Source organism: Lissotriton vulgaris, unplaced genomic scaffold, assembly GCF_964263255.1.
Source record: "Lissotriton vulgaris unplaced genomic scaffold, aLisVul1.2 SCAFFOLD_722, whole genome shotgun sequence".
Classification (NCBI taxonomy): domain Eukaryota; kingdom Metazoa; phylum Chordata; class Amphibia; order Caudata; family Salamandridae; genus Lissotriton; species Lissotriton vulgaris.
Window position 1 is genome coordinate 454293 of NW_028247608.1, and position 27700 is coordinate 481992.

Here is a 27700-nt window from a genome sequence, read left to right on the forward strand (position 1 = left end):
CCATACTCTGACTTTTTGCTGCTCACTTAAAATGGAGATGATGGTGGCCTGAACTTCCAGAGCTTCGATCAGGCTGGCCAGGCACACGGGTAAATAGCTGATGTACTGCCCTCTGCTTCTTCTCCATCATCATTCGCTCTTTTTTCTGTCACACATGAGCCAAAAGCAAGTACTCCGCTCCATGCCTGGGGTGATTTATATCACAATCAACTATTCAGATCCCTCCCTGACTTTTTGGGAAGTCAGCCACACACGCTGCTCAATGTCTTTTTGTATCATAAATTCAGGGTGGTAGTACTCGCAGTCGTCCCGAACTTTCAGAGGGAGCCCCCACCTAGTCACACCCTGGAAAAACGCGTCTTTCAGCCCCAAGCTCTACCCGAATAATCTCTATATTGTACGCAACAGCATTGGAAGATACCCCTCTGGATCGCCTTCTGGCAAAATGGGAGGAGTAAGAGGTGGGTCTTGATAATCCTGATCAAATTTAGCACTGCTGCTGTGGGCAAATGGGCATGATATCAGCCAGCAGTCAGATGCGCATTATACATTGCAAATTCCTACACCGGACCTATTACACGCCCCAAACCCTCTTCAAATTAGGACTACGTTAGAACTCAAGATGTGAATAATGTGGCCAGGAGAACAAAGGTTTCCTGTATCTCTTGTGGTTGTGTGGCATTGTCAGTGAGTATTGGAGGGAGATTCTTGCAGCCCTCTATGAGATGAGAACATTATAAACTACATGACCGGTGACATTACTGAGCTGGGTGTGGGATGTGACCTCTGCCTTTCGCTGCTGCCCAGCCTTGGCCCCCCTGCAGGTGAAGCGTCTGGTGGCCTGCTGCTGTGGTAGGGGCAAGTTATCTAAATATAAGCAGTTGGTCACCTCTTTGTTTGATCTATTGCAGTGGACAGCTGGATCTCTAAGCGGAGCTGCTGATGCCCACTGCTGGCCCAAAGACATTTGGGTCCTGCTTCAGGGCTACCTACAATCGCTTGACGCTGGAGGTGACTTTGTGGGGGGGTAATGATTTGGTGCATTCAGTTTGTGTAGTCTGTCTACCCGATACACATTCTGTGAGAGAGTGAAATGTTTGACAAACAATTACAAGGAGAACCCCTATGGACTCAAGGGGTTTGCCTGAGATGAAAGCTTGACGACGTATGATCTCCAGAGGAGAGAAAGAAATGGAAGAAAAAGTGTAGTGTGGGGGCACCCTTTAATTAGACCATAGTCCCTCAAAGGGAGTTCTAGAGAGAGGAGATGAAGAAAACACTGTGTCACCCTTCTGGACACTCCCGCCACACCTGGGAGCCATGGTCAATGTCTAGACAGGCATCAGCACTGGCATATTTGCCATCAAGGGGTTCGGCAGCGCCACTGATGTGGGCACCGAAACTTCAAGTACCATCTGCTCTAACTATGGTTCCATCCCGTCCAGTACTATCTTCATTGGTGTTGAGGACTGTGCCGACAACTCTGCATTTAACAGTGAGCCAATCAGTGGTGGACCACTCAATACCGTGAACACCCATCACTACCTAGAAGGTCTACTTCGATGTTGTTGAGGTCACCATTGAGACAATCAGTGTCAAGGAGAGTAACTTCGAGACGCTCTGCAGCTTCTGTTTTTCTTTTTATTCAGAAGCACTGCATGGTGTCTATCCTGATGACAGCAGGTGAGCTCCCCACTACATGTGCCAAGACTGGTTATTTCGGCAGAGGACCCTTTAGGTACCTTTTTCCAACTACAGATTGACTGTTTCATGCTCTGGAAAAAAGTTTTCTGGACTTCTCGCACATTAGTGGGAATATTCTATGTTTATGACTTCAGTCAGGAATCCTATTTTACAGAACTAGTATACAAGTATGTAACACTTCCATACCCTTCATACAAATCTATCTAACCAGCATCAAGCTCACAAATCTGCGGCATCCACTCTTGCGTCTCTTGGTAGAGAAAAAGCAGGCGGGTGTCATTGGTGTCTATATATAGAAGTCTACCCCAGGAGGTCAAGTAAAGGGTTAATGTAAATGGTACTGGGAATAAGACAGATGTATGTGGTTCTTAACACATAGAATGTAGTTCAGTCAAACATGATCAAATAGCATTTTTGATCCAAAATACAAAAAATATATATTTGTAATATTTTTGTGGGTGAGCTTGTCATGTGTTAGGACCCAGTCCAACAAGAGTCCAGGGTAGGCTCTGGGCCGTTTTCCAATATCATAATATCATGACCATCTCGGTCTTCCTGTATATTTGCTACTGTGCTCACACTTTACATCTCCCACAGGGGCGGCCTTAGGCATGTGCAAGCTGTGCACCTGCACAGGGCCACCAAACCCCAGGGGTCACCACAACAATATATATCCTGAATATAATAATCCTCCGAGGATGGATACATATTTGCGTGGCGGCCCCTGGCAGGGATTTGGTGGCCTCTGGCCACTTCCAAACACCCTGCCCCCCCCCCCCCCCCCCCTCTTCACTTGCCTCCGCGCTCCACCCCGCCCAGACCCCCTCTTCCGGGGCCCCCTACCTACGCTCCCTGCCCAGGGCCGCCATGAGCCTAGAGCAGCTCCTGTCTCCCTGCACAGGTGCAGAAGCATTTACTTCAAACACCGTCTGTCTTTGGACGAAGCCTCAAATGTACCCTTTGCTAGTTGAACGTGTTTGCTTCTGTTCAATCTGTTGCCGGCCACTGACGATAGACCTTGGGATCCTGTTTTAGGAGGTTCTTTCTAGCTTAGACTATGCTCTTCTAAGAGTTCATGCAGAGTCTGGTGCAATTTGAGTGTGGTGTTCAGCCAGCAAACATATCAAGACTTCAAGGTGTTCAGCCAATAACCATATTCATTTCTAACACTACAAAGGTGTACTCTTTGCCTCCCTGCTATTTCTCATTCTACATTCTGCCCGTCTCCTTTGCTATACTTCCTCCTCCTTCATCTTTGTTGTTTATGGTCCTGGGTCAATTGGAAACCAGACTACAGCAACATTGAACTCTTTATTATGAATTAATTTCAGTCTTCTTGCTTTTAAAAACGTTTTTGCACAAACTTCAAATTCATATTTCTAAAAAAGTTGACTGACATTTTTGATTGTTTGGCAATCTATATTTTAGAATTAGCGGCTCCAATTCAAGAATGGGGTCAAACACAGTTTTTGCTAATTATTTAATCAGTTTGGATTGACCTCAAGTGTATTATCCCGCAGAGCTGACATTTGACGCTTCTTATACACAGAAGTGGGCCCTCATTCTGAGTAGGCCAGTAAATCTGGACTTGGGCGCACACAATTTATGTTACCGAATTTGATTGAGTTGTGGAAGAGTATACACTTCTGGACTTTACCCCCAAAAGATTCATCATGGTGGGGAAAATAAGCTGGTAAAGGGGAAAATGTACAATGCATTGGCATGTTGTTTCCCATTCCATCTCCAAAAACGCAGAATGGTGAAACCGCTCAGGAAACAATGCAAGGTGCAGTCGCATTCTTTTTGCCCCAGTAGTTAGCCGGACTCAAAAGGAGGCCCTTGGCATTCTCTAATTTGGCGTTTTGCGAAATGCACATAGTATTGGTTGTAGAGTGTGGCTCATGACTTCATCAGCCTAGCTGGGCTGTGGTTGAGGTGGGTGCTCTTATGTGGACAGAGTGCTTTAGATCCACCTGGTAACTCATTGCTGCCTTTTCTGTGACAGGTGCTGACCCCAGAGGAGCAGGCGATGGCAGCCAGAAACAACTTTAATTTTGATCACCCTGACGCCTTTGACTTTGATCTGGTTATTTCCACCCTCAAGAAGCTGAAGCAGGGGAAGAGTGTGAAGATTCCTGTGTATGACTTCAGCAGCCACAGCCGAAAGAAGGAGTGGGTGAGAGAGCAGGGCTCATATGGATGGCGGGTGGGGTCTGATGTAGGGTGCCAGTCTACGGGTGTGGGCCTGAGGCTCCAAGATCTCCTGTGAGGGAGGTTAGAGCATTTATGGATGCTGTGTTGGAGGGATGGAGAGGAGAACATTAAGGTTTGCTGTTTGAGGAGATTGGAACATTAAGATCTGCTGTGAGGAGACAGATGCATGAATGTCTGTTAATTATTAAGATTGGAGAATTGTGGTAATGTTGAGGAGATTGGATCAGTAAGGTCTGTTATTTGAGAACAATGGAGCTTGTGCTTACCATGAGGGGTGTGTGTAATACTGTTCTTTACTGTGGAGTTAGGAACGTTTGCTTGCTGTAGGAATTAAAAATAGAGTGTTAGAGTGTACAATGCGGGGAGATAGGTGTATGCCATGGAGAAAGACTTGGCTTCAAGTCTCCGTTCTTGCAAAGGATTACACCAGAAACCTTAAAATGTATGCACCGCAGTACAAATCACTGACCCCCTATGAAAACAACCGGCAAGTAAGTGAAGTGCTTATTTATATCGAGCAACTATAATCGCTTGTGATCAAAGCCATGTTCAAAACTTAAATTGTAAATAATGATGCTTCTGATGCAAGAACAGGGGCTGAAATAGAGGAAGAAGGGGAGCAGGTCCAGCCCATGGTAAATTGTTACCCAGGGTAAACACTTCTCCACAGAAAAGGACTGCTTAGCTTAGACAGAACAGACCCTGAGGCTTAACTGGTGTAGGAAACGCTTAACAGTGCAAACAAGAAAGTGATTACTACACTTTGCTTTCCCATCAATGCCATTCAATGCTAATGGTAAATAAACTAAAGAGTCAGTGTACTATTTCCAGGCATTTGAAATAAGTCTCAGGACACAAGAGGGCATGAACATGTGCATGGCCATGTGCGAACTAATTCTGATGTTTATGAATTTAATAAATATTCCATAATTGACAAGAACAAATAACTTACAGAAAACACCAGTTCTCCACAGTATATATATCCATAGCTCATCAAGGTACGTAGGTATGGAGTTAAGTATAGTAAAAATATATTTGTAGCATGTGTGGCGGTAGCTACACAGGCCCTGCAAACTCCTGCCATTTAGTTGGGTCCAGACTTTTGCAACTTGTTTTGTTAAAACAGTTCGAGTCACCTTCTCTACGACCACGATGACTCGGGGTGGCCATACCAAGCAGGGGACTCTGGACAAATTTACAGAGGTGGGCCATCAGAGAAAGAGGGAGTGAGAGACAGAATTGTGTAGAGCGGCGCAGAGAGGTGAGGGGTCTTCGCATCAACCTGCTGAAATTGTGAGTGATTTGACTGGCGCTCAATGCCTTCCGCCCAACTATCTTAGGTCAGTCTGTCCAGATCTTGACTGACAACATGATTGCGATGTGGTACGTGAACAGGCAAGAGGGAGTAGGATTTCACCTTATTTGCCTAGAAGCTTTGAGACTGTGATCTTGGGCTCACCTCCAAGGGATCTGGCTCTGCGCCAAATCCCCTAGCAGGGTCTCTAAATGTCAGAGTAAAAAGCCTAAGCCAGTGTCACCTTGATGATCAAAAATGGCATCTTCTGTCAGAGATAGTCCAGGACATTTTAACCCAGGCATTCCTCAGGTACACTTGTTCCCCTCCTTGGAAAATACTCAATGCCAGCAGTTGTGCGCCCTACAGTATCCGTTGAGAGGTGCATTTCAGTTGACTTGGAACGTTCTGCTTTATTATGTGTTTCCCTCAATTCCTTTAATCCTTGAATTCTCAGGAAGATTCACCAAGACAGGGCCCAAGTTATTCTCATCACCCCGGATTGGCCTAGAAGTGTGTGGTATGTTGGCCTTCTGCGCTTCTCCACGTGTCCTCTACTTCATCTCCCACTCAGGCCAGACTTGCTTTCCCAATCAGAGGGCATGGTTCTACACCCCAACCTGTAAGACCTCCACCTACATTCTATAACTGAACTCCTTACAGCTGCTACCAGAGGTGGCCAATGTAATCTTGTCAGCTCATCACCATTCCACTAAATCTGTGTATGCCAACAGATGGGTCAACTTTGTTGCATGGGTTGCAGACAATTGTTTATACCCTTTGCAGGCCAAGTTGTCGTAGGTGCTTTAATTTGAGCTTTCCTTTGCTCAGAGGGTTGCGCTGTTGGCGCTGTGAAATGGTATCTTGCCATCTTGTTTGCAATCCTCTGTCTACTGGACCAGTCGTCGCGGGGTTTACATTCCCTGTTGTGATGTGCTTCTTCAAGAGTTTAACAAATATGTTTTCTCCTACTCCATTTGTGGTTTCCCAGTGGGCTTTGAATCTAGTTCTCACATTTTTGGTAGGGACTCTGTTTGAGACCCTTCACAGTTGTTCTCTACATTTGTTAATCATCAAAACTATGTTTTGGTTGCTATCACTTCTTCTAGAAGGGTTATGAGCTGCAAGCCCTTAGCTGTTGCCCTCTCTTCTATACCCTCTTTCTGGATGAAGTGGTGTTGCAAACCAGGGCGGCTTTAGTTTATAAATTGGGGACTCCTTTCCATCTTGGCCACTCCATCACTCTTCCAACCTTTTAGCCTCCCCCTCATCCTACGAAGGAGGAGGAATGGTTGAATTGGTTAGATCCTAGGCGAGCGTTTAACTACTACTTGGACTGCACCAAGGATTTCAGATGTGATGACCATCTGTTTTTCGGGTACTGTGGTGCAAAGAAAGGTAACACAGTGCACAAGAGGACTCTCTCACGTTGGATCATCCTCTACATCAACACCTGCTATGTCTTAGCCAAGAAGGAGTCTGCTGAAGAGATCACATCCCTTTCCACTAGGGCTAAGTCGACCACTTCTGCACTTGGCAGAGGGGTCCTAATTGCAAAATTCTGTAAGGCAGCAACTTAGGTTTCCTTGCACACCTTCACCTGGATTCAAAAGTGCGTAGGGAGGAGCGCTTTGCCAGGTCCATTCTGCAGAATTTACTAGTCTAACTATCCATCATCTCACCTCCTGAGCAGGGTATTGCTATGAATTCCGTTCTGCAGGTGAGGGATCTAAAGGTAGAAGTATCCATCAGAAAATAAAGTTACTTACCTGCGGTTACAATCTTTATGGTGGATACTCTGTCTGCCTACAGATTCCTAACCAACCTGCCCACGTCCCAGTTTGATGGATGAGTTATAGGGAAAGTTAATAAGATCCAAATATATTCCTATTTTGATACTGAAATCCTTCATCAGTGTCAAGACTTGGAAAACATGGAGGGAAACTGACATTGTTGCGCTGTGGCGGGTGATTTATATCTTCTATGACACTGACTAAGGTCTATTCTGGCACCGACTGAGTCCAGCGTCCTCTACCACCAGCTTAACAGCTTTGAAGTTTCAGGATCTAGATATCTGTGAGTTGTTCGACAGGTAAGGAATTTAAAGGTAGATAGAGTATTCATCAAAAATATTATTACCACAAGCACTTAACTTTTTCACCACGACCCAATCTGCTGTAGAAAGAGGCCAACAGCAGCAACAACAATCATCCTCTTCGGGAAAATCCTGAAATCAATCTAGGCAATGAAAGGCCAACATTTCTCTCCTCTGTTTGCCATTTCAGTAGGATGAGGTGTATCAAAATACCTGGAGTTGAAATTAATTTCTTCTGACAAGTGGGTCGTACAAATCATCTAAAGAGGATACACAATGCCATTTGATTGCCCACCATCAACAGTTTTACCAAAAAGTGGGCCAAAACATCAGCTGCACCTTCCCTCCTTCAAAAACATACAATAAATCTAGTTCCTCCAATACATTGAGGAAAAGCTATTTTGTTCAAGGTAATTTTTGATTCCCCAAAAAGGTCAGAAAGAATTTCAACCCATGTGAGACTAGCCAACAAATATATTAAAAGACAAAAGTTCAGGATGTTAACCCTACATCAAATTTACACACACCTCTTAAAAGTAGATTGGATGTGTTCGTTGGATTTACAAGACACCTACTTTCCTATCCCCATAATTGAAAAGCACCTGAAATTCCTTGGATGTACAGTTGGGAAAGCCCATTATCGATTCAAAGTACTGCCTTTCGGGCTGAAGTCGGCTCCTCCGACATTTTCAGAATGCATGATAGTTGTAGCAGCTCCTTTAAGAAGCCATCCCTTGACGATTGGCTAATAAAGGCACAGTTGCCAGAGAAGTGTAAAAGGATTTCAACACCCCTACAACCCATCTCAATTGACTACGGGAAATCAACTATAGCTCCTTTCCAGGTTCTAGACTATGGCACATCAGGTGTCATCCATGATGCGGTCAATGGCTTTGTGCATTTATCTAGTAGCCAATGCACAATTCTTGTTGAGACCTCACCAACAATGCATGAAAGACCAATTGATTCGGCATCAGGGCAGTTGGCACTACAGATTGCAACTGACACCTCTTGCCAGATAATTAGTCAACTAGTCATTCGGAGCAAAGAACTGTTTAAAAGAAATTACTTTTCACCAGAGCGTACCTTCTCAGACCACAGTGGTGAATGTATCACTGATGGGCCGGTGAGCCCACTTCCAAAATCTAACTATTCAGGGTCTGTGGTCGAAGAAGCAATAACGTTACCATATAAAGGTACAAAAACTCAAAGTTGTACATCTTTCTTGAAAAGCTTTGCTGCCATCATTCACATCATACAAAGTTGCTGGTTCGTATGGACAACATGCCCACTATGTATTATCTGAACAAAAACAAGGTGGCCGCAGGTTGAAGATTCTATCCTTGGAGGCCTAAGCGACTTGGCAATGCCTTCTGGTGAGGAATCTGAGCATTTAACTCTGCAGCTCTCAGGGCTACAAAGCTGTCAAGCAGGTTTTACATTGAAAACCACAGGTGAGAAATAAACTACGATATACTCAAGACATTTTTCTCAACTGGACATAGCCTTTGATAGACCTGTTCACAACAGGGTAAAATGCCAAAGATTTGTATTGAGTGTCTGGTAACCAGGGTTGCTGGGCGATTCCCTTTGATGAATTGGTTGAACACATTTCTTCCGTTCCCAGTGATTCCATCAGTTACTAATTAAACTGAAGCATGCCATTTATAAGTAATACTTCTTGCCCCAGAGTGCCTAAGCAGTAGTGCTGTCCAGACTTTCTTCATCTTTCAATAACATAATACAATACGTTGCCATGCAGACCAAATCTGTTATCGAAATACAAATAAAGGCTCATCATCCAAATTTACAATCGCTGAATTTGGCTGCATGGCTTCTAAGATACACCAATATGGACACTTAGGTCGGTCCCAGGAATGAATGAGCATACTAATAGAAGCTAAACAATCTTCCAAAGGAGCGTCCTACAGTTTTAAATGGAAATGGGTAAATCTGATGTATTAAAAAGAATCATGACCCTATTTAATGCCAGGAAGATATCATCATAACTTTTTTTCTCCACCTCTCAAAATCCGGCTACAGAAAAGAAAAGAACCAAACCAGAAATCCATCTTAACAGTCCCAGGGGTCAAATATTTTCTTGAAGTACTGAAGAAAATATACCCTCCAAGACGGCAGCCTTCTTCTCCAGGTGAACTCAATTTAGTGTTCTCTATATTAATGGCTTTACCTTTCGAGCCTATCTATAAGGCTTTGATACTGCCCCTTTCTTAGAAAGTAGCCTTTTTAGTTGCAATCACGTCGGCTAGAACAGTAAGTTAATTGTTAGCATAGTCTGTAACTGAACCACACAGTCTTTTATTACAATAGGGAAGTGTTGAGAACACGCCCACATTTTTCCTGATTTCCATATCAAAGAGTCTATCTCACTTCCATGGTGCTTTTTTAATTTCTTATGGATATTCTAACTACAGATTTCTCACTTTGTGAACATCCCCAGGCCCCACATTGGATCCGACTCCTGTGTGCCGATCGGTGGTATCATGCAGCTCCACACCAACTTTGTTTCTCTCTTTAAGTGATGAAGAGAGCCGCATATAAGCGCCACCAATGTGCCCTGATGTCAGTTCCATTCTTTTTACATCTCTAGACTTGGATCTAGAGTTCTTTTCTTCACTTTGTGAAATGATTTTTTTCCTTCAAACTTTTCCAATCTACAAGAAAACATGTCACTCCCTAATATTACAGGTTTTAAGCCTTGTAAGGACTGATATAAACAAATGTTTGACAGATCCCCACAAGGGGGCTTTCTAGTGATTGTGCTCGGCTCATAATGATAGCGCCCAGACCAATCCGGAGGCCATTTGTGAACACCAGGCAAAGCTTTACGTGGCGAAGCACTGCAAGACTTCTTGCAGGTCCTGTTGAGAGGGTGAACCTTCTCCTTCTCCCGCTCCCATAGTCATTCCTGCAGCAGATCATCTTTGCAGTTGAAATCTTTGGGTTGCATAAGAAGTCTAAGCGTGATTCAGACCCTTCCTGCTACTCTCATTCTCCAGAGAAGGTGCAAAGACATCACCCTGCCTCCAGGTCTTGTTCCTGTTTTACTGAGGAGCCAAACCCGTCTTTGGTCCCTATGTCACCCAAGTTCCTAGCTCCGTTGGCAACATCACACCTAGTTCTAGCCTTTCAAGATGCCATGCTGCACATCGTTGATACACTTTTGGCTCCCTCACAGCCTGAATGTCCTGGACTTGTTGGTCCGGTGGAAAGTCTTGAAAGAGTACAGTATCCAGGACTGCTTAGGTGAAGTAGAAGTGAATGGCTTCTCAAAAGGAAGCGGCTGACCCTGCCTCCTACCAGATGGCTGTGCGCCACTAAGTAAGCACTAAAGAGGTTTTGGGGGTGTTGCCAGAGGCATGAGGCCTTGGGATGTATGCTGCCTCTGATGGCCTGGTTGTTGTCTGATGGTCCCATGGCCCAACCGTGAATGGGCTGGGAGGCCTGTTGTACAGGTGGCAGGGCCTAATGCTGTTGATAAACCAAGCCCCTGTCATATCCCCAAAAAGGGCAAAGTTGTTGGGGAGGGGATTGCTGGACTGGTGCACACGGGCCCAAAAACATGCTGACCTTCTTGCTCCCCTTAAAATGCTCCTGGGCCAAGTCTGCCTTCTTGCCAAACAGGTAGATACTGCTGAAGGGCATGTTCATGAAGGACACCTGGATGTCCCAAGACTGTGGATCTAATTCATGCATCACCCCAATAGCCCTTCCTAGGCACTCTATGGCATCTAGACCCAGGCAGATGACGATCTTAGCTGCATCCTGTCCATCCTGATTGGTTTAGGACGGTAAGCTCTCACCAACCATGTGTGTGGGTGTAACGTCCAAGAAGGCAGCTAACGTGGACCACCCTCAAGGCAATGCTGACCGAGGAGAACATGCATTCGCAAAACATTTCAATACTTTTTGTGTACATTTGGACTTATCTTCATCATAAGGGATAGCAAACTTTTCTCCATCCCCTCTATTATCGTCTCCATATGGCTGGCTCTGGCTGGAGTCTGAGTTAAAACATATGCGTATTGTCAGATGGCACTGAAGGCAGACCTGCTGGCAGTAACCTGCCTATGGAAGCAAGCCAGAGGGAGCCAAAAGTGTATCAACGATGTGCAGCATGGCAGGCACCGCGTGGTGCCTGCCATGTTGCACTTTGAAATGCGGGGGATACCATAGGTACCCCCCATGTGCTCCCCCCATCCCTGGAGTCCCAGGGGGCCCACAACGGGCCCCCGCAGGGAGTCTCCGCATGCCTCAATGCCGCCACGGAAAGGCAAGCCCATCCTAATATGGCTGGCGGTGTCTAATAGACACCGGCACCATATTAAACATTTTCCGCCCCGGCCGCAAGGCGACTGGGGCGGAAAAGCGGCGGACGGTGTTTGCGTCCGCCCCGGTCCCCCCGCCATAGTAATATGGCGGGGGGAAATGGGTGGCAGGCGGGCATTAATGTCCGGTGGATCGCCACCGCCACTATGGCGGTGGCGATCCGCCCTACATCATAATGGACCCCCATTTGCATCTACAGCAAATGCTATGAACTGAAACTTTTACTTACTCTGTAACCATTCGTACTTAGAATGTAGTGCTGTGGATCCATGTGATCTTACCCTTATCCCTGGAAGCTATTGATTATCACAAATGTTTTACTATTTATTCCCATCCTACCTTTCGCAGTGCACCGTACACTTATCTTCAACACTCTTCTCCACTCCCAGTACGCACCCAATGAGCAGAAATAAATTGCGGTGTAGTCTTTGTCCTAGAAAAGAAAAGCAAGTTGCAAACATCCAAGCCCAACACTAGATGGCAGAGTATGCATTTCATGTGAATATACCACACTACATGCTATTGACAGTTGGTTGCAGGGTAATAGTTTCCTATATACTTAGCTGCACAATATTTTTGTGGTCAACAGTAGCGACTGGTGCTGTGGAAGAGTGGTGAGACGGAAGGGGTTGGGGGACAAAAAAAAACACAATTGTAGCCAGCCTCGTCACACTCTTCTGCTTCTCTTCTTGCAGGCACAGGCTCCCAGGCTCCACTGCAGCCAATCCTGACACTGCTCTGATGTCATGAGAGCAGAGTCAGGCTTAGCCTGAGCGTCAAGGACTTGAGCTCCCAGCGAGTCTGGGAGCCTGTGCCTGACGTCTCCAACCCAGCAACGCTGCTTCAGTGCACATGAAGGTTTGACTGGCCTGCCACGCCCAGCCAAACCGTCATACGTACTGATCACAGTGCATTATCACTCTTTCTGCGCCTGACGTCCCCCATGGCCCCGTCCCCAAAGACTCGTCAGGAAAGGAAAAATAAAACGATAACAAAACATGTATATTATTATTTAATTTTTCCTTTCCTGCCGTTTTGAGGGAACTGGCATGGAGACCACGCTCTTCCACCATAGCGGAGGAGCCACGGCTGGTGGTCAATATTCTGACTATGATAATATTGTAGCACAATACTTAAACTCGATATTCAAATAGTATACTTTGTGGGGTCCAAAAATCCAAGTTCAGGAGCTTGCTCATATGCAGAGACATTGTAATGTGTACGAATATTAACAAAGATCCCTTAATGAAGAATCTTGGAGCCCTGACTTCTCTATGCAGCTGTCACCTCTAAGAGTAACAGGAGAGTTCAGTCTCTCTTCCCATGTAACCGCTGGAATCTCTATGCAGTACTAACCAGAAGGAGTCGGCCGAAAAGGCAGCCTCCATTCCTATTTAACTCTTGGCATCCTTCTGCAGTGATCAATTCTAGGCGTGTAATGTGAGTACAGTGTTTCGGCTTGTGTGACTCTGTACCCCAGTCTGTGTGCCTAAACCTGCTGGCATTGACTAGTCATGTTCCTGTGAAATTGCAGTATTAGGTGACTTTTCTGGGACCATCATAATTATACTGTTTTTCGTACCACTTTGAACTGACACGATACCCTATTGTTCACTCCACTCCCTACCATCGAGTAGGAATTTTAGCATTGTGCACTAGGTGCAGTGGCATGTCATACACTGTCAGGGGTGCAGAGAGCCCTCTCATTTGAGTAATCAACAGTTTGGATTTTTGATCAGATTTTATTCTCTTTAGAAAACGCTGTATGGAGCCAATGTGATCATCTTCGAAGGTATCATGGCGTTTGCAGATCCAGAGCTCCTGAAGGTAACGGGGAGAATGTGGGGGAGAGCAAGGCATTCAGGGTGGAGACAGGCTGGAGAGGGAGAAAACAAAACTGTGGTGAGAGGGAAAGAGGAAGGATAAGGTGAGGTAGAACAGTGAGAAAGGGAGACCCCAAGTATGGGTAAGGGAAACGTGTGAGAGAAGTGGTGAGAAATGTAAATAAGGGAGCATTGTGAGATGAAGGGATAAGTGTAAGGAGAGAAGTAGAACAAGCATATATGCCAATAGGTCTCACTTTTGGGTCTCAGTGGCATGTCATACCCCTGACAGTGTATGACATGCCACTGAGCCAATAGGTCTCACTTTTGGGACCTTATAAGTGATTAGCCATGCAACACTTGATGTTGTTTAATGAAGGATATTGTGCTGGATAACTAAACACGTATAATGTCCCAAAGGGGAGACCTATTGGCTATGCATTTTGGGGGCCTTATAAGTGTTTAGGTAGAGCTATTGACTTTGCCAATGTTTCTAAGCTGTGCTGTAGAGAAGTGTAGCTGCTGTGCTGAGAAGTTGTAATTAAAAAGTGTAAGAAGCACTGAGTGATGTTGTGGTGTTGTTGAGTGATGCTGTGCTGACCCTGAGTTATGCAGTGGTAGCGTTGAGTGATGCTGTGCTGCCCCTGAGTGATGCTGTGGTGGCCCTGAGCGATGTTGTGGTGGCCCTGAGTGATGTTGTGGTGGTGCAGACTGATGCTGTGGTGATGCTGATTGTTGCTGTGGCGCTGAAGAATGATGCAGTGGTAGCGCATAGTGATGCTGTGGTGGCGCTGAGTGATGATGTGGTGGTGCTGAGTGATGATGTGGTGGTACTGAGTGATGCTGTGGTGGTGCTGAGTGATGCTGTAGTGGTGCTGAGTGATGCTGTGGTGGTGCTGAGTGATGCTGTGGTTGTTCTGGGTGATGCTGTGGACGCGCTGAGTGATGCTGTGGAAGCGCTGAGTGATGCTATGGTGGCACTGAGTGATGCTGTGCTGGCTCAGATTGATGCTATGGTTGCGCTGAGTGATGGTGTGGTGATTTTGGATGTGTTATGTAGTGGAATTATGCAGTGTTCATTTGTATGTTGGGGTATTGCATAGCAGTTAATTGTGTGGTGGTGTTTTTGAATTATGTAGAGTTGATTGCTTGTCTTCTTAAGCCACCTGAGTGCAGGAAGCAGCCTGCATCAGTTGGTTATATTGTCCTTGTGTCTGTCTGAGCTATAAACAATGTTACCTTTCTGTGCTGCGAGCATCCATCCTCAATGCTTTGAGCTAGTGATTCTGAGAGTAGGCCAGCCATCCCAGACACTGAGGACTGACCAGGAACAGCACAGAGGCCCCATTATGTTGAAGCCCGAGTTATAGTTGAATCAGTAGGTTAATGCGCCTGCTTTCGGCTTCGCTGAAGTCTCCCTTGTAGTATGAAGATGACTAAATTAGTTTGCTATGCTTATTTCTTTTAAATTACAGCTATAAAAGTCCAAACCTAATAATAAGCACCAATAGATCAGGGTATATCGTCAAAATCATGAAAATTGATATAAACAATAAAATAACTATATGAAAGATCTTAAAAAAGAACAATATTGAAGATTATAAAAGAGAAAATATTGTTTCAAAAAGACAGAATTGGCAAATCTTGTAAGAAATAAAGTATTGCAAAGCACAATGTCTAAAATAAAGCAAATCTTACCCGTGAATTGGAAAAGTCAAGTTTAAGGCCAAAGTCCCCAGATTTACGGTATGGTAGACAGGAACTGTTGGATCTTTGTCCTACTATCACCCTACCATGTAAACACACTATGGAGGCATTATCGCTGCACAGCTGCTCAGTGTGTCCTTTTACTCCTGAGGCCGCTCCAACTAAAGCGCCCTCTAAAGGGCAGATAAAGGCTGCACTGATAAACTGCAGATCCCTCAGTAAACATTGCATTCAAATTTATCACCTACTTGAGGATGATGCACTAGACATCCTGTTTTTGACTGAGACCTGGTTAGGAGAACACTCAGACCCTGACATATTAGAGGCCATGCCACCTGGCTATTCCCTCTCCAGACTGGACAGGAAGGACAGCAGGGGTGGAGGGATTGCAATCGCAACCAAAGCGCTGATGGAATGCTCCATTTCTCCCCTGACGATCGATCACTGTGAAGCAGCCTCTTTCACCATTTTAATAGGGCCTCAACACTCCCTCTCGGGTATCCTTGTATATAGACCCCCAGGTAGGCTGTTTGATTTCACGACTAGCCTAGTGGAAGCTACAGCTCACCTTGCCATGAGAAAAACCAGATTCATAGTGCTTGGAGACATGAATGTTCATTTCGATGATCCCCTTGATAAAGATGCTTCGGACATCAGGTCAGAACTATATTCCCTACAGTTAGATTTCAAAAATCAGGACCCCTCACATAGACTAGGACACTTGTTGGACCCTGTATTTGGGAACTGGACCGGAGTGGAAGCTCTTCCTCCGCTACCGGTACCCTGGTCTGATCACTTTTTAATTCCACTGCAGATACGGGTATCTGAAACTGAGCTTAAAAAAGATAGTGAACATCGCTACCGGTGTAGGAAATGGAAAAAAAATTCCCTAGACACCTTTATCCAAATACTTGAAACTTTAGGACCTCCAGGAGGATCAGACTGTGAAACTGCTTAAAATCAATTACAGAACTGTATTTTAACTGCCCTAGATAGCACTGCCCCTATCCGTAATTTAGTAAACACCAAGAAGGTGAGGAAATCCACCCCGTGGTTCACCCCTGAACTCCAGATAGCTAAATCTGCTTGCAAAAAACTTGAACGAGAATGGCGAACCAACTTTTGCCCGACAATTAAAGCTCAATATAAAAAAGCGCAAAAGGATTATAACAAAAAGATTCGAACCACCAAAGCATTGCATTATAAAAATCGCATTGGGGAAGCAGAGAAATGTTCGAAAGAGCTTTTTAAGATCTTCAAGGAAATCTCTGTGGTAACCACTGATAACACGTCCCACAGTGACTCGTGGAAACGTGCAACAAAATTGCCAAATACTTTGCTGGTAAGATAACTGACATCTATGCCAATTTCTCTGGTAACCTGCCATCGGGTCATGACTTTGTAGAGAGTGAAGGTGCCACTCTCACAGAGTCATGCCTACGATGTTTCTCGGTCCCCCCTCCTGTAATACTCACGAACATCTGCAAAAGTATTAAATCTGGCTCCCCCCGGGATCCTGCTCCTCCTAAGGTACTAGGAGCAAGTCTAACAGTTTTGGAGCCTTACTTTAGACATGTGCTCCAAGTTTCCTTTTCTTCGGCCTGTCTTCCCGAAGAGTGGAAGAAAGCTATTGTACTCCCTATAAAAAAGAAACCCAATGTGAGCCAGGACACCTTGGAAAACTTGCGACCCATCTCTTTGCTACCTTACCTAGCGAAAGTGGCGGAAAAAATAGCCAATAATCAACTCATGGCACATCTTGAATCCAACAATGCTCTCCATAGCTCGCAATCGGGTTTTATGTCGGGCTACTCCACTGAGACAGCTCTCTTGAGAGCGACCAAAACTTTACGTGCAGGAGCAGATGAGGGTCATACCATGGCACTTATTATGCTGGACCTCAGTGCCGCGTTTGACACTGTAGCACATTCCATCCTGCTACAGTGTCTAAACAAAGCCGGGGTCACCAAGGCGGCACTGGGTTGGTTGAAAGCGTTCTCACCAATCGCTGCTTTCAGGTTCAGAGAGGCACTCACCTCTCAGACAGCATAGCCTTAGAACAGGGGGTACCTCAGGGCTCCGCCCTGAGTCCCACCCTGTTCAACCTTTATATGGCCCCGCTGGCAGAGGTGGTTCAATCGTACGGCGTAGAATTAGTCTCATATGCCGACGATACCCAACTGCTTATCTCCCTGTCCCAAGCTCCCACCACAGCCGCTGACAACTTTAAAACCTGTATGCAGGACTTTGCAGGTTGGATGACCCAACACTGCCTGAAGTTAAATGGCTCTAAAACTGAGGTTTTAGTGATAGGAGGTAAGGATGCCAGCTGGACCAAAGAATGGTGGCCATCCTGTCTTGGGACGTTACCCACTCCTTGTAAGGAAGCAAAGAACCTGGGTATCTGGGTTGATCCCAAACTTTCTTTCAACAGCCATGTCCATAAAGTTGTAGGGAAATGCTTCGGGGTTATGAAGACCCTCAACCGCACTCTAGACCTCCTTCCTCTTGAGGCCAGACGAACCATGACTCAAGCCCTAGTGACCTCACGAATAGACTACGGCAATGTGCTACTCCTAGGAACTACCGAAAAGAACATCAGGAGACTGCAGGTGTTCCAAAACACGGCAGCACGTCTAGTCCTCAGACTACCTAAAAGAGCAGCCTCTAAACCTACCCTGGCCACTCTCCATTGGCTGCCTATAAAAAAGAGAATCCTATTTAGAGCGCTCCTCATGTGTTATAGGATCACCTCGCATAAAGCTCCTCCCTACCTGACAGATCTGGCCATCCCCTACGAGCCTAATAGAACCCTACGCTCTAGGGGAACAGGCTTGCTCAAAATTCCCCGCATAAAAAAAGCCAGAATGGGAGGCCGCTCCTTTCGTGTGTTGGCAGCCAACAAATGGAACTCTCTCCCTACGATCATTAGGCTAGCGGACACTGAAACTAAATTCAGAAAACTTTTGAAGACCTACCTATTTTCCCTCTAGTTTCCACCTTTTTCACTTGCTCTGACTCTCTCTCCACAGCGCGGGGACACGCCGGGAGGGCGTCACCAGGCGCTTTATAAACCCCTTTATTATTATTATTATTATTATTAAGAAGTACGTTTTTACACCACAACAATTTTCCCAATCTGAAAGATGAAAGGTTGAGTCAGGTCCTGCCCTAATCTGGCCTACTGTCTTTAAATGACACAGCAGTGGCTGCTGACCCCACTGAGGCATTGTGTCAGCAACACCCAGGTGAGACCGGCTCAGCCTTTCACCTTTGTGTTATCAATAAAAATGACTTTTGGCTCCTTCTACAAACTTTGTAAGTGGCTAGCATCTCCATACAGAGAATTCTGCGCTATATAGCAAGGGTAAAGTACCCTGTACTGTACATTATAAAGAACTTTATGCAAGAAAGGAGTTATGTGAAGAAATAAAGAAACAAGCCAAAGACTTAGTTCCATTATAAGATCGCAGAACTTCTAGGGGACTTTAAATATCCTTGTAATGTACAGAAGGGGGTATTTTATGTCTTATAATGCAAAGCAGGAACACCACCCGTCCCCATTATGCCTTTGCAATCTTTTAGCTCACGACCCTTCTTATGAGACATAAACTATTGTAGAACTTGTAATGTGAAAATTAACACGACAAAATGCAGCATGTCATTTGCAGCAAATATATAGCATACGAAAATAATTGTAAGCCACCTTCAAATCTGGTTTCGTGAGCTGATTATGGCAACCCGCTGGTAGTCAGCAGCAGTGCAATAAATATTCACACTTCCTTACATATCTCCTTTACAGTCAATATCTTTTTGAATTTTAAGGGAATTGCGATTCTCGTATTAACATGACCAGAGAAATACAGATATCATTAAAGACAAGGAGGCTGTCATTATGCATAATCCTTTAATGCAACTCACAAGCAGCCGCACTACATCACAAAGGATAAAAGTTCTAGAATATAGATAACACTGGATAAAGGGTATAACCAGGAAACAGTCTGCGTGTGCTTCTGAATCTCGCTAGAGACCAGGGAACTTCTACAATGGCGCCCTTTTAGAGCATAGAAAGGATTTCTTCTTTCACGATTATCTGTTGTTCTCGAAGGTTTATAACAGGTCTCCAGCCCTTGTCTTTCTTTTGGACCAGAAAGAGTCTGCTTATGAATCTCGCTAGAGACCAGGGAACTTCTACAATGGCACGCTTTTGACGTATAGAAAGGATTTCTTCTTCCATGATTATCTGTTGTTCTTCTGAAAGGATAAAGGGTTGGGGCAACTGCGACTGGAAGGGATCTCTACAAAATCTATTTCGAAGCCTAGAACAGTCTCTAGAACCCAGGGGTCCTGGGTCAGGGATTCCCAAACATGATAAAAATATTTTAGCCTGCCCCCCACCTTGGGAGGGGAAGAAGAAGGAAGAGGGAGACTTACTTGAAGGGTTGGTGGTGTTGGGAGTACCACGTCCTCTTGAACCTCTGTTTCTGGGACCTTTTCCTCTCCGAGGGTAGAAAGGATATCTTGGTGGGTAGAAACCTCTACCTGTTCCTCTGAAGGTCGAGTAGGGTCATTGGCAGCCTTGGCCGGAAGAACGACCCCTTCTCCCGGCCTGACCAAAAAGGTTTGAATTGAAGACACGTTTAAGGTTATTTTGAGCCCTGTCGAGGGCAGTAAAGGTTGAGACGTATTTACCAATTGTTTTAGTCATATCCTCCCCGAAAAGGAGGCCTTTAGGATTCTCGGAGGGTTCATTCTCGGCTAAGTCCCCCAACGTATTTATTTTATTTATGCGATTTTATATAGCACAAACTTTACCCGAATGTGTAAGAGCGCTTTACATAAGGACCTGTTGAAAAACATAAGGACTTAGGATTACATGCGTTACATAAAGGATGCAAACAGAGAAAAAAGTCACACAAGGAGATACAAATGGATATACTCTAAGAGTCACATAGGAATGGTAGATAGTAAAAAGGTCTACTGCATATACTAGTGATTAGAGTTATCTCTATATACATAGGGAAGGGATATGACTGGATATACTCTAAGAGTCACATAGGAATGGTAGAGAGAGCACAGTGGTCTACTGCATATACCAGTGATTAGAGTTATCTCTATATACATAGGGAAGGGATATGACTGGATATACTCTTAAGAGTCACATAGGAATGGTAGATGGTACAAAGGTCTACTGCATATACTAGTGATTAGAGTTATCACTATAAACAGAAAAGCAGAGTTCCATAAGTGGGGTCGGAGAGGGGATGCAGTCACAGCACAAAGGGAGGATGGGAGGGATGCAAGGGTATGGAGAAAAGGCAAAGCAGAAAAGGGAAGAAACATTTGAGGATCATCAACGGGGAAAAGGGTTAAAGGACGAGGGAATGGATGGAGGGTCAGAGTCCATAGAAAAGTGTCCAAATTTAGCAGCAAAATGGCGGCCAGGACAAAACAAAAAGTAAAGAAGTCCAGGAGAGAAGGTGGTGGTGTGGTACGGCTGCCCGTCACCCACCAGCAGCATGTTGCCCAGGTGGGAGATGAGAAGAAAGACCACAGGCGCCATGGCATGGTGGGTTGTTGTCGTCGGTGGGCACCTCACATTAAGGCACTGCAAATGTCAGGCAGATCGTGGTAGCAGTGTGACATCAGTGTGGTAGTCTCCTCGCTGACACCACGTTTGTCACGATCTTGTGGCGCTCCTCGCCACTCTCGCCTCGCACATCTCGCTGGCTGGTTCCTCAACCGCCACCATTCTTGAGTCAGGCTGGCCGGTACAAAGCTGGGGCTTGTTGGGGCATGGTGTGACGCTGGGGTGCAGGCGAGGGGGAGAAGCAGAGTACTCCGCACAAGTCACCGCCAAGGATCCTTGAAGAGGGCTAACCCCCGCAGGCATGAGACACAGAGAGAGCTTGCGGCGTCGCTTACAGCTACTCCGCCGCGCCGCCATATCGTGGCAACAGATTCAGCTTTTGTTATGGGAAAGGCAGTAAGCGCTGGGGCCAGATGGTCAAGTAGAGGCGCCGATCGGTAGTTGCGGGTCACACCCGGCCGCCATTTTAACGTCAGGCAGGCGTGGGAAGGCAGATTGTGACGGGGCCACCCCCTGGTGTCTTGCCGCTACAGAGGCCCCCCAAGATTATCCTCAACTAGAGGCAGCCACTGCGTCCCTTAAATTTCACCCGTTAAGCGTACCTCCCACTGAGGGTTGAAGTCATTGGTGCTCTCGTCAGGGCTCCGGCCGCCATTTTGCTCGCTGCCGTCCTCTCCTCGCGTCTCCTCGCAGATCTAGCCGTTTCAGCGGCACCAGGGGCGATCGGAGTAGCCCCGCAGGTGCCCCACACCTTCCGCTTCAGGTAGGGGGCATGCGCGCCGTTGAGGGCTTCATTCAGTCGCCAAGAGCTGGGCCGGGGCAGCGCCTGGACTGGGAGCCGAGACGGTCCACGCGCTGATGGTAAAATAAAAAAATTAATAAAAATAAATAAATAAATGGTTAGGATAGATCTCCTTTCAATATTGAGGCTGGAATTTGCGTTACCGAGGAGCAATAGTGCCCTTTGGCTCCAGCCAAGAATAAGGTTGACATCCAAGGGAGAGGTGGGATTCCTCAGCCAGGTCCAGAATTCTAGTGAGTGGGCCAAGCACATCTAGAAGACGATCCTGGCAGCCCTTAAGGGCGGGGTCCAGACCTTTTCTAGGGTCTCTCCCAAGCTTGAACAGGAATTTGATAAGGTCGAGATCGAGGTTAGGAGTTTGACACACCTTCTCTTCAATAGTAGGTCTTGGAGACTCGGATCTCATAGTGTTGCGAGTGTCTCTATCAAGCAGGTTTCTTAGCCAACGGGTGACGAAGCGGGAGACATGCTCATGGGGGAACCATTTTGAACTATTAGGACAAGAGATGTTAAGGGGGGAGAACATCTCTTCCCCGAGCGGGTTGAAAATCATATTTTTAGAGGATGGCTCGGGGTCAGGTTGGGTATTAAAGTCAGGGTCGACATCATCTAGGTCCAAGACAAACTCGTCGTCAGGATCCCTTGGGACACCTTCTTCAGAAGATGTTGAGTCAAGATCATTAGTAGTACTACTCCAAATTGTGCCGCGAGGGACACCGTTCAAATTTGTGCCGCCATGGGCACGCTCAAAAAAGTGTCGCGAGGGACATCAGGGTCAAGTGAGGCGCGAGGGCCTCCCATCCACAGTGAGGTGCTAGGACCTCCCGATCCAGAAGAGGCACTAGGTCCTCCTGTAGTGCTTTGATACGATACATCACAGTGCCTTGACTTTTTTGTCCTCTTCCCGTTGATGAGGTTAGGGGGGATCCTGGGCATCAAGCGGTCTCTTGGAGGACATAACCTCTTTAAGGGTTACAAGCATACAGGATTTGATCTCCTGTTGTAAGAATTTTTTAAGGGATTGATTAACAGGTGCAGGAGAGCTAGCAGCAGCATCATCGGACTCAATGTCAGACATGGTGATGCGCAGGCTTAAAAACAAGTATTAATGTAATGACAGTGTCAAGGAATAAAACAAGTAAATGACGGTGCCAAGTATTAAAGTAAAGGCAGTGTCGATGAGTATAAATAAATAATGACAATGCCAAGTATTAAAGTAAAGGCAATGTCAAAGGGTATAAGCAAGTAATGACAATGCCAAGTAAGTCAATCCACCCTTTTTTTAAAAATCTAATTAAAATTAATTAAAAGGGTAGGGGGCGTGGCTTCGAGGGCGAAGATGGCGGACGCGGCTCTGTAGAGCTCCTGCCGGCCCGATCTTTATCCGCTTAATTATCCTTGCTCTGAACCCTTTTTCTTCGTCTACTGCTGCGGAGGTGCCTGCTGGTGACCGGTAGTGCCCGGTGGTGTGGTCGTTGGGGCTCCGGACCGCCGTTGGCACGACAGTTGGTGGGAGAGCCTGCTGGGCCTACTTGCCGCGTGGTGAGCCGGGACCTCAATTTTTGTCCCGCCCGCCGGCTGGCCTTGGACGCCGGGCGGACGGCGGGCGTCTGGGCCCGCGAGATTGGAGCGGAGTCGCCGGAGGTGGAGTGACGGCGCGCCCTGCTGCTGCGTCCTGCGGAGTGGTCCCGACGAGGCGACAGTGCGGATCCGAAGATCGCCCTGTATCTACTGCTCTGCCGGAGACGAGGGGCTTGCGGGGCCGACCGGGGCGGACGGACTGGCTGCGCCATATCGGCGGCCCCGCTCTGGGCTTGTGCTTGGCACCTACTGCGCCTTGGTGGAGCGACATTCCCTGCCCGTGTTCTGGCGGGCTGGTGGCGAGTGGATACCGAGTTGCTTGGTGTGCTCCGGACGCCCCGGCCGGGGCCTGCGTGGTGGACATTCGCGCGGGGCGACCCTGCTACAGGTGCGTGTTGCCTAGCTGTCTCTGCTGCCGCCATGACTAGAGGCGGGGGTGGCATGGCCGCCACTAAGACGGGACCTATTGATAAATTCACTGGCTCTGGAGGAGGTGCCGGGGCGGCTGGAGGGGGCCAGAATGCTGGACCGGACAACGCGGCGCTGCTGACGGCCATTACACAGTCCCGCGACATGCTGGATGCAAAGATTGGCGCGGTGGGTGCCGATGTGATGCTGCTGCGTCAGGACCTTCGTAATGCGGTCGCCCGCATCACTGAAACGGAGACCAGGGTCATGACGGTGGAGGGAGACGTTGGCGCCCTCAAGAAGAAAGTTGCCGACTTGGAGCAGACTCAGCGGGGCCTAGCGCTTCGTGTGGAGGACGCTGAGGGGCGGGCGCGGCGGAACAACCTGCGCTTTGTTGGCTTCCCGGAGGACTGTGAAAAGGGGCCTATGGACGCTTTCCTGTCCCGGTGGCTGGAGTGCTGGCTACCCCCAGACACCCTGTCGCGCTGCTTCGTGGTGGAGCGTGCAAACCGCTCGCGAACCGTTTGCTTCCACACATCTCGGCCCTTGTCCACCCGGATCAGGCGGGCTTTATGCCGCGCCGGGCGACGAGACACAACATTCGGCGGGCACAGGCCGCGATCGACGCGATTGGGTCAACCGGGGACCAGGCGGCGCTCCTGCTGGCGGATATTGATAGTGCTTTTGATTCGGTCAGCTGGACCTATCTCTTTGCTCTTCTGCCGCTACTGAATTTGGGCCCGGTCTTCGTCTCTTATGTAAAGTTGCTCTATACGGATGTCACCGCCTCAGTGCGTGTTTCTGGGGCGATCTCCGCCCGGTTTCCTGTGACCAGGGGCACTCGTCAGGGGTGCCCCCTCTCCCCGTACCTTTTCGCGCTGGCTATGGAGCCATTGGCTGCCCGGGTGCGCCAAGACCCACTTTATCGAGGCTTTGTGTGGGGGGCAGACCACTCGGACCGCATAGCTTTGTATGCGGAGGACGTGCTTTTCTTCATGACTGATTTGCAGTGTACGGAACCTCGTATCCTTGAGTTAATGCAGGAGTTTGGTCAGGCGTCGGGGCTCTTCCTTAATCTGCGCAAGTCGACCCTATGGGTGTTGGGGGGTGACTCAGTGTGCTGCCCGTGGGCTGCGTCCCTCCAGGTAGCAGTCGATGGCGTGAAGTACTTGGGCGTTTTCCTCTCGGCCTCGGCCTCGGTGGCGTGGGATCGGAACGTTCAGCCAGTGTGGGACCGGGTCCAGATGGACGTCAAGACTTGGACGCGTATGCCCCTTAATATCTATGGCCGGTCGGCCATCTTCAAGATGGTGGACCTGCCTCGGCTTCTCTATCAACTGCAGAACCATCCATATAAGATCGACCCGCAGTGGTTCCGAAGTGTTAACTCGGTACTGGGCCAGTTTCTGTGGGCCGGGGGTGCCTCCAGGGTTGCGCTGCGCACGTGCTTTCTTTCTACATACTGCGGCGGCTTGGCGGCCACGGATCTGATGTCTTATTATCAGGCCTCCCACCTCCTGGTGCTCAACGAGTGGTGGTATGGGGACCGTAGTGATCCGGCCTATGCTCTGGAACACTCTCTGATGGGTGGTGCCTCACTCCACACCCTACTGTACTCGGCCAGGCGGAGGAGACTGCTGCCGAAAGTCACCCAGGTGGTCTTTGCGGTCTGGCGACAAGCCTTGCACCGTATGGGTTGGTGGGGCAGACTGACGGCCGAGACTCCGCTATGGCATAATGGCTTGCTCCCGGCGCTGGCTTCTCTGTCCGGGTTCGGCGGCTGGGATGCGATCGGGATTTCGTCCCTCGGTCATGTCCTCAATGGCACTACGCTTAAATCCTTTCAGGACCTTAGTTCTGAATTTGATATGCCTAAGTCCCAATTCTTCCGGTACCTCCAGTTCCGCCATGCCCTCGCCCCTAGCCTGGTGGGCTTAGAGCAACTCCCCGAATTCAGTCCCATTGAGGCAAAACTATTTATGGGAGACTTGGGCGACAAGAAGGTCTCTCAGATATACCGCTCCCTGGTGACACACTGCTCCCCTTCCCTCTCGACATTGAAGGCCTCCTGGGAGAATGATGTGGGCCCCTTGGATGAAGATGATTGGCGTGAGGCCCTTGAATCTCCCCGTGGTACTGCTATAGCCGTCCGTCTTTGCTTTATCCAGTTCAAATACCTTCACAGGGCGTATTATACTAGAGAACGTCTGTGGCGAGCGGGCCTTATAGCCGCTCCGGAGTGTCTGAGGTGCGGTACTGAAAGGGGGACACTTTTCCATACCGTGTGGTCCTGTGGGAGACTGACTAGATTCTGGGCTGGGGTTTGGGACTGCCTGTCGGAGGTGTTGGGGTGGGACCTGCCCCGTACCCCTAGGCTGGGTCTCCTGCATGTCCTGGAAAACGTTGGGGGTAACATTTACAAACGACACTTGCTACTGCTGGGACTGGTGGTGGCCAAGCGGGATCTGGCCCAGGCCTGGAAGAGTGAACGTGCCCCCCCCGCTTGGTGCGTGGAAGGCAGGATTGGACTTTCTCATGGGCCTGGAGCTGCCTGTTTTTGAAGCCCGGGGGTGTCCCCGGAAACATTACAAAATCTGGAAACGGTGGGCGGAGTACAGGGGCCTGGCCCTTGACCCCCCGATCGACATTGACGATGCTGCCTCCTGATGTGGATCCTGTACCCTAGGCTGTTGGCCGACACCGCCTTTGCTTTTCATCTCATGTTGCTAAGCTGTGATCACGTCCACTGGGTTAGGGTGGGATAAGGGGTGGGTAGTTTGGGGAAGGGGTTGGAGGGCGTTTTTGCGGATGGGTGGGATGGGAGGGGTTTGGGGTATGTTATTCTAAACTTTGGGTTCACTGCCATGCCGTTACATGTGTGTCATTGACAGTCTCCTCCTGACTGTGGAGGGCTGTACCGAATCTTGCTTGAACTCTTAATAAAACCGGTTTTGAAAAAGAAAAAAAAAGGGTAGCAACAAAGGAATGATAAACCCCTAGTTTTAAAAAAAAATGTTGTATTGAAACTAGAACAGGAATAAACAAATAAAGCTGAGCGCGTTAAAGAAGGGCCTCTGGCAGCGGCTGGGAAAAAGCGATGTAACTGACAAGAAATCGCTCGAGCCAGCCGCCGCCAGAGTTAGAGGAATGCATTCAAGGGAAGGGGCACGCAACGAAGGCGTTGCTAGGGTCCCTTCCTCTCATGGGACGAAGCGCGTAATGAGCAGGCACATCGGGGCGCGAGAAGCGCCCGGAGCGACAAAAAAGGAAATAAAACGAGAAAAAAATGCGGAAAGGCTCACAAGAGTTGAGCGAGCTAAATTTCAAAAAGACTATGAATAGAGGTGTGTGCAAGAGAGGTATGAGTGCTCGAGTGTTAATAAAGACATCGAAGGGGGCTCGGAGGGGGGGAGGGGGACAACAACCATAAATTGGAATTCGTGGTAGAGGGGGGTGGGAGGGGGAAACCAGCGCCACCACGGAAGAGAGGGTAAGGAGTGCACACAGTAAGACTAAAAAGATTATATAAGCGATTATATAAGCTTAAGTTAATAAAACTGTATAAGCTTAGAAGGTCAAACAAATGCTAACTAGAAGTATAAACAATTAGAGAGAAATAAAGGTAGTGACTTATCTTCTTGCGAGCCGCTTTTATAAGAGGCAGACTGTTTCCTCGTTATACCCTTTATCCAGTGTTATCTATATTCTAGAACTTTTATCCTTTGTGATGTAGTGCGGCTGCTTGTGAGTTGCATTAAAGGATAATGCATAATGTAGTCTCCGGTCTTGTAATGAAATCTAATTTCAGAAGCAGGGAAGCTGACAAGGCACTCCTCCCTGTAATTGTTTTAGTGGCATCTGTGCTCTGTTCCTGGCCTGCTTTTTACACTCTCTGCTAGCTCTAGATGAGGCACTGAAGTATCGAAACGTAACTGTAAAATATTATTACAGAAGAGTAGTGAAGCTATTTCCAACATCTCAGGCTAGTAGTGATGTCACAACCCAACTAGGATATGTTTTTATAAAATGTCACAGCTGCATTTTTTCTAACAAAAGGCTACCTCTGGAAGGCCCAATTAACAAAAGGCAGACAAAGCATTGTGGTTCTGGCTGTGAGGGCCTGTTTGAAAAG

General features: G+C 47.5%; 1 protein-coding gene across 3 annotated transcripts in view; it reads left to right on the forward strand.

Moving 5' to 3' along the window:
- The window catches only part of UCKL1 (uridine-cytidine kinase 1 like 1), a 205697-nt gene that overhangs the window by 100885 nt on the left and 77112 nt on the right, over positions 1-27700 (forward strand). For all 3 annotated transcript variants that reach the window (XM_086949749.1, XM_086949751.1, XM_086949750.1), the window contains exons 4-5: positions 3710-3880; positions 13413-13484. In XM_086949749.1, coding sequence (XP_086805875.1) covers positions 3710-3880; positions 13413-13484 — 243 coding nt within the window. The remainder of the gene's footprint in view (positions 1-3709; positions 3881-13412; positions 13485-27700) is intronic.